Raw genomic sequence first — 7,824 nt, forward strand, 5'->3', positions numbered from 1 at the left:
GAAGAGGAGAGACAGGGAAGCAATCCCCAGGATCCCTAAGGGGGGTGCTTTCACTTACTTGTGAAGGCTGCTGGAAGCTGCAGGAGGTGCAGGGAGCCCAGCGCAGCCCTCCACAGGGCTCCCCGAGGCTTGAAATCTTGAAACGGAGCAATCGCCAAGCACTTCCTGTTTGCAGGAGGTCCCCGCATCTCCTGCAGCTTCTAGCAGCCTTCACTGAGTACAAGTAAGTGAATGCACCCCCCCCCCTTTGTCCCTCTTAGGAATGCGAAGGGATAGGGATAGTTTCCCTGCCATTGACCCTCCCCTGCAAAGACTTACTTCGGGAGTAAAACTCCCTCAAAGTCTGAGAACCACTGGCATAAGGTGATGGAGAGTGACTGTGAAGCTGATTAGGTGCTCCAGAATGGAGTGGCAAATTCTCCATTATCCAGAAGCAGAATATCTGCCTGTGAACAGCATTTCCTGTGCCACAAAGAAGGCTGGAAACTGAAGAATGTTCAATAGGACTGTCAAATGCATTTAGAGAGCTTGCAAAGCACTCAAGTACATTATCTTTTTGTAAACCCAGCAATAGCCCTTTGTAGTAGTTCAGTACTACAAGGCTGGCATCATTGGGCAACTGCTGAGGTCGAGCTGCTAATCCCACAGTCCGAGTCCAGAGCCTTTTGGCCTCCATCTTCCCCATCTGCACTATGGGGGTAAGAGTACTTGCTTTGCATGGTGGAAATTATGATTACAGTAAGACTTTGTAAGTCCCAAACTTTGGCAATGACACAGGTCTCCCAGAAGTGACTGGCAATGGCGTCATTGTCAGTTACTTCAGGGTTCAAAGGCCCTAAACACTGTTACAGACAGAGGTGAGGGGGCCAAGGTGAGCAGGAGGAATTTTCCCAGTGCTCAAAAATTGCATGCTGGAGCTCCTTGAAATGGAAAAGGTGCAAAAGAGAGCGACTAAGATGATTACGGGGCTGGGGGACCTCCCATATGAGGAAAGGCTACGGCGTTTGGGCCTCTTCAGCCTAGAAAAGAGACACCTGAGGGGGGACATGATTGAGACATACAAAATTATGCAGGGGATGGACAGAGTGGATAGGGTGATGCTCTTTACACTCTCACATAACACCAGAACCAGGGGACATCCACTAAAATTGAGTGTTGGGAGAGTTAGAACAGACAAAAGAAAATATTTCTTTACTCAGCGTGTGGTTGGTCTGTGGAACTCTTTGCCACAGGATGTGGTGATGGCAACTGGCCTGGACGCCTTTAAAAGGGGATTGGACAAGTTTCTGGAGGAAAAATCCATTACAGGGCACAAGCCATGATATGTATATGCAACCTCCTGATTTTAGAAATGGGTTATGTCAGAATGCCAGATGCAAGGGAGGGCACCAGGATGCAGGTCTCTTGTTATCTGGTGTGCTCCTTGGGGCATTTGGTGGGCTGCTGTGAGATACAGGAAGCTGGACTAGATGGGCCTATGGGCCTATCCAGTGGGGCTGTTCTTATGTTCCTTCCACAGCACCAAGCCTCCTATTGCTATTTGGAGCCCCACATCACCCTGGCAAGTGCCTTGCAATGCCTCAGGGAGTTGCAACACACAGTTTGGGAACCACTGCATTAAGTTAATACATGTGAAGCACTCTGCATGCATCAAAGAACTGAACAGAAGTCTTAAACATTATAATGGCTGACAGCTATTGATCTATCCTCCAGTCATTGGTATCAGGCCATTGTGGTAAGTGGAGTGATGACATGCCCATCTGATTCTTAAAATATGGAAATGGACAGTATCATACCTGAACCTCCATGGAAGATTTGTCAGATCAGATGCACTTCAAGCAGAGGTGGCAAATTAACAGACAAGAAAATGCCACATCTCACAACATGGAATTAGCCTATGGAATTCTTTGCAATAAGGTCTTGGGACAGCCAATTGCATAACTAGCTGAGCATAGCACTTCAGATACAAATAAAATTAAAGGCATAAGTAAAAGGCATTTAGTAGAAGTTAGGTGAAGCCACAGAACTCTGACCTTGGGATAACAGGTACTCCTTTGGGTCAACACCATGCAGCGCATTTAATTTAGCTTTTAATTGGGTAAGCGGAGCACCTCGTTCTGCAGGGCATCCATGCTCAGATATTTAAACCCATCCAAGTAAGTCATGACTTTGCAAGACACCAATCCATAGTAGGTTTCCACCAAGGAGCAGTCTTTGCTGTTGTTCATCTCCTCCCATTCATCGACCAACTGGCCATCTCTTGCTACTAACGAGGTGAAAATGAACTTGTAGCAGCAGCGGTTGTACCAGATGTGCTTCTTTCCGGAAAACCGGAAGCTGTGGACGGGCACCACACCGGCATTCCTGGCACAGATTCCTACAAAAATACCAGGAGGCAGCAAGAGGGGTACTTCCCCAGAAGTTACGTAGATCTTCCGAGCCACGTCCTGTGAAATGACAAAAGCTCCTGCATCACAATAGTCAGGATAATGCTTCTCTGTATATTTCTTGAAGGGGACAAAGTCGTGGCTCTGTGGATCTCTGTTGGGTGACTTCTGATGAACCACCTTGCCAAGGTAAATGTCTTCGGGGTGGGTTCTTAAGCTCAGCAAGTATTCCACCAAACTTGGGAGGTTAACAAACATCTCTGCATCTGTTTTGAGGATGAACCTTGCTCTTGAGCAAAAAGTGATGGTCCACTCCATCGCCAGCAAGATTTTTAGCGTTTGATTCTCCCAGGAATCAAGGAAGGCTCCTTCGATGAGGTCTTGATGTTTCTGCCACTCCTTGGTGACCTCCAACTGGGCGGCCTCCAAGGACGGTTTCCCTAATACAAACAAGACAAGAGTGATGCAGCTTTCCACATGCGTCACATTAGCCCAAGTCTCTCTGACCACACCACGTCTCAATGCATTTTCAGGTCTGCTGAAAACAAGGACCAGCAGAAAGATCTCGTTGCCGGAACATGCCTCTGAGTTGCTGAGTATGTAAGCCTTGGAGATGTTGGCCTTCAGGCGGGACATGTCTAGTGTCCGGGCTCTTTCTCTGGCTTCGAGGATCTTTCTGTCGGTGTAGGTGGTGGGTAGAGCTCTCAGAAAAAATTCCTCCACCAGGTCAGCACCGAACAGCAGAATGTGAAACAGCACAATGTTAAAGAGGATGAAACACCACTGGTGGGTCCGGAGTCTACAGAACATCATCTGTGGGAGAGGAGAGGAGGGGAGAAATTAGTTCAGCCATTTCTACCCAACATTGCATATACACAGCAGGGACCAAATGTGTATACCTGTGGGCCAGGCAAAAATGGGTCCAACTGCTTAAATGTTTGTGATGTATGGTGGTTCCCTGATTGGCCCTGCCCACACAATTCCTGTGTCTGCATATTGCCACAACAGCGGATTGCTCCATGGGCAAGTGGGGCCCCTGCACATTCCCAGGTGTGTCTAAAGCAAGATTGGTATGTAGGAGAAATGCGTTGAGAGGATGGAGATTTGCTACTTGGCCCTAACAGGGAAGGACTTGAAAGTCAGCTTGAGCAAATGTGATTTCTGGGGACACTGAATAACAGTGTAAAAAGGGTGGCTAGGCAGATCTCCTGTGGTAAGGAGTTCCACAGCTTGGGGGTTCCAATGGTAAAAATACTGCTCCATGTTCCTGCCAAACTTGGAGAAAATGGGGGACAGAGCAGGGGTGTCAAACGTAAGGCCCACTGGTCATATCTGGCCTGTGGAAGCATTTTCTTTGGCCCCCATGCTAATGGGTTCTCCTAGCACTGTCCTTCCACTTTCACTGCAAAGTGTCACTTTGCAGACCCCCTCCCAGTTGCTGAGCTGCACGGTGATGTTTCAGAAGAAGTGGCACTGCTGAAAGGGGGGTCTGAGTGATAATTGGACTCTCCCATGTCTTGAAAGTACTAAGATTTGGACATCTGCTCTTCTATCATTTGCAGCTAATGAGTTGCTTTGTGAGGACAAAGTGCTTACCGCAGAGACCTGCCTATAAGCCAATCTCACAGATAAGTCGAGGGCAGGGCCGAAAATGGAATGTTCTGTAACCCTTGGATAAGTCGGGCGGGGGGGGGACTTAGTCTGAAAAATAACCTACCAGTAATTGTTTCCTAAGAATTATACAGTCTCTGATTTATAAAAAATATAGTAAAAGAAACTAAGATACATTTTATTCATTAACTTTTTAAATTCTGTCTTCACAACCTTTACAGAGGAGTAAGTGCTGCACTTCCATAGCAGCAGCTCTCATACAGACTGCAATTCCCACAAGCGCCTTTACTTCTCCTGTTCGCAGAAGAAGCTAAAGCGGCTGCCTCTGAATACCATAATTGCTAGTAAAAATTCTCCTTTTTTCTCCCTCCATGTCCTGCTTCTGAGTCCAGTCCCACACCCACTTCACCAGACAGCTGCTATGCTTCCTGGAAGCTTCTGTATTGACCCATGTATAAGTCAACCCAGGCTTTCAGGTTCAATTTTTAGACATAAATTTTACAACTTATAGGCATATATATACAGTATTTCTGGCCATCATCATCAGCTGAATGACATCACTTGTTGCTTAATGATGTTGCCTCTGGCCCTCCACAGGCACCATAAGTACTATTCTGCCTGCCATATGAAACGAGTTTGACGCTCCTGGTTTAGAGCTTCAAAAGAAATTTCATTCAGCAATGCCTTCGATTGCACACTAGACTATTGCCTCAATTGATTTATCAACTGACCAATAAAGGTGTTGTAGCTCTGATATAAGAACCCATTAAGAGCCCTGCCGGATCAGACCAAATGCTTGTTTTAGTTTCCCATGCTGTTTCCCATGGTGGCCAGCTGGATACTTACAAGAACCCCATAAGCAGGGTGTGAATGCAGCCACCCTCCCCAGTTGCTTGTCTCCAGCAGTTGAAGATGAGATGAAGACTGCTCCTATACATGAAGGTTCTGTTTAGCAATTTTGGTTAAGAGTAGATATTTGACATAACTCTAAGAATAAGTTCTGGTAGGTCAAATCAAACACCCATCTCATCTTATATCCTTGGTTCCAACAGCAGCTCCAGGAAGGACATGAAGGCAACAACCCTGAAATGATATTCAGAGGTAGACTGCTTTGGAACTTGGAGTCCCCATCTACTGCCAGGATACTTCATGACCCATGACAATAACATTTTCTGTCATGGAATGTTTGCAAGCGTACTCTATTTTCTAGAAATTTCCTCAGGTAATGGCATACACACATATATTTTTTTTTTCATTTAAAATATCATTATCTGTAACTGATCCACTGCTCATGTTGCTTCAGTGAGATCTCTGAAACTCTGATCACTAGCAATGGAACTCTCGAAAAGTGCATCAAATCAACAGTGGAACCTTAAAATCACAATAATGTTTTTACAACAGAACAAACACCTGAACTGATTTACATATTGGTTGATGGAAGACTGCTAAAGGCTTACCTGCATGATGCCAGCAGACAGTTTCTTGGAAGTGGTGTGATTACACAACTATCTCGTATCATTTGGGGTTGGTGTGCAGGACTTGGAGAAGGGTTCAGACTGTCTTACTTGCCTGGATAAAGTTACTTCCATGTCAACCAAGTTCGAATTTTTTTTCCATTCAGCTTGGCTGCTCTTGAGCAAAGGAAATGTAATTCTAGAGGAGGCTGATTGTGTTACAGTTGCATCAAAGGAAGGTAATTAGACTTTTGTGTTTTATTAATATCTGAGATTAAAGAGTTGGCTGAGTGCATGGAGGTTTGCTTCGCACAAATGGGATCGCCTTCAAGACAGTCCGTATTTGTATGTTAAAATCGTAGCGCCGCCCCCCCCCCCCAAGAAAGATTTCTTGATGTCCTGCAAAGAGTTGACAACCTTTGGAAAGTCGGTTGAATATTGCCGTGTCAACTCTACTGTAACTGTGGATTAGGAACACCTTCCAGAAACAGGTGGCGTCTTCAATTCAGAAAAAAGGACAACCAGTCTTTGGAGGGGAAACTGAGGCTGAAGAGGATTAGAAAAGTTGACATGAAAAGTGGATTGTGTTTTCCTCACATCATATTAAAACTTGAGGATACCCATGGAACAGGGTTGGCAGAAGATGCAAGGCAGATTAAGGAAATGCTTCTTTGCCCATCTGACTGTGGAATACATTGGTCTCTGGCTTCAGAAGAGGATTAAACAAATTTATGGCGGATGTGAGGCCTCTGGTTATTTGTTGTGATGGAACGATCCAGCTCAGAGGCACTCTAGCTCTGAGTCGCACGCTGGATACAGTTCTGTTCCCGGAATCTTTTTGTAGGGATTGCAAGTGCAACATTTATCCAGGTCAGGGCTAAGCTATGCAATAAACAAATGCCCCAAACAGCACTCCTCCTGCTTTGTGCAATTCCTTAGCAGTGATGTGACAGTGACACCGTCTTGCTATACAGCCACCACAGTAGTTATAAGGGTGGGGAGAATATGCACAGTGCAATGACCTTGTGCCATATTCAGAAGGAGATGAGAATGTTAGACCATCAGAAGAGCCCCACTGGATCAGGCCAAAGGCCTATCTAGTCCAGCTTCCTGCATCTCACAGTGGCCCACCAAAAGCTTCAAGGAGCACAAAAGAGAGCAAGACACAACTTGCATCCTGGTGCACCCCTCTGCATTCGGCATTCTGAGGTAGCCTACTTCTAAAATCAGGAGCCTGTACATACCTATCATGACTTGTAAACTGTGATGAACGTTTCCTCCAGAAATTTGTCCAATTCCCTCTTAAAGGCATTTAAGCAAGATGCCACCACCACACCACAAGGAGTTCCACAGACTAATTACATGCTGGGTAAAGAAATATTTTCTTCTTTCTGTCCTGATTCTCCCAACACTCAATTTTAGTGAATGTCCCCTGGTTGTGGTGTTATGCGAGAAGGAAAAGACTATCCACTCTATCCATCCCCTGCATAATTTTATATGTCTCAGGCTGCAGTCCAACTTTCCAGGACTGACATAAGGACAACACAACTCTGAGGTAAGGGAACAAACTTTGCCTTATCTTGAGGAGGCCTCTGTGACTGCCTCCCAACTGCAAGATACAGCACAAGATACAGCACAATGCCAGTGCTGGAAAATTGGTTAGGATTGCATCCTCAATCATGTCCGTCCGTCCCCTCAGGTGCCTCTTTTCTAGACTGAAGAGCCCCAAACGCCGCAGCCTTTCCTCATAGGGAAGGTGCCCCAGCCCAGTAATCATTTTGGTTGCCCTCTTTTGCACCTTTTCCATCTCCACTATATCCTTTTTGAGATGTGGTGACCAGAACTCGACACAGCACTCCAGGTGTGGCCTTACCATAGATTTGTACAAAGGTATTATAATACTAGCCATTTTGTTCTCAATACCTTTTCTAATGATCCCAAGCATAGAATTGGTCTGCTTCACTGCCGCCACACATTGGGTCAACACTTTAATCGACCTGTACACCACCACCCCAAGATCTCTCTCCTGATCTGTCAGACAACTCAGAACCCATTATGAAAATATGTGAAGTTTTGATTTTTTGCCCCAGTGTGCATGACTTCTGAAAATCCAGATATATAATGCCCACGGGTTCTCCCACATCCACATGCCTGTTGACCTTTTCAAAGAATTCTGAAAGGTTTGTGAGGCAAGACTTACCCTTACAGAAGCCATGCTGATTCTCCCTCAGCAAGGCCTGTTCGTCTATGTGTTTTGAGATTCTATCTTTGATGAGGCATTCCACCATCTTACCCTGTATGGATGTTAGGCTGACCGGCCTATAGTTTCCCGAGTCCCCCCTCCTTCCCTTTTTAAAAATTGGTGTGACATT

The 7,824-nt window shown here is 45.7% G+C and overlaps 1 protein-coding gene across 1 annotated transcript; it reads right to left on the minus strand.

Annotated features, from left to right (window-relative positions):
• Positions 1-2,090: 2,090 nt before the first annotated feature.
• On the minus strand, positions 2,091-3,200 carry B3GALT9 (beta-1,3-galactosyltransferase 9). The gene has a single exon (XM_066640801.1). It carries the CDS (start codon positions 3,198-3,200, stop codon positions 2,091-2,093), a length of 1,110 nt encoding a protein of 369 aa, XP_066496898.1.
• Between the last annotated feature and the right edge of the window lie 4,624 nt (positions 3,201-7,824).

Source organism: Tiliqua scincoides, chromosome 13 (genome assembly GCF_035046505.1).
Source record: "Tiliqua scincoides isolate rTilSci1 chromosome 13, rTilSci1.hap2, whole genome shotgun sequence".
NCBI classification, from domain to species: Eukaryota; Metazoa; Chordata; class Lepidosauria; order Squamata; family Scincidae; genus Tiliqua; species Tiliqua scincoides.

What these genes read in the sequence shown, in the direction of transcription:
- B3GALT9 (XM_066640801.1), bottom strand. Translation starts at nt 3,200, where the DNA reads ATGATGTTCTGTAGACTCCGGACCCACCAGTGGTGTTTCATCCTCTTT.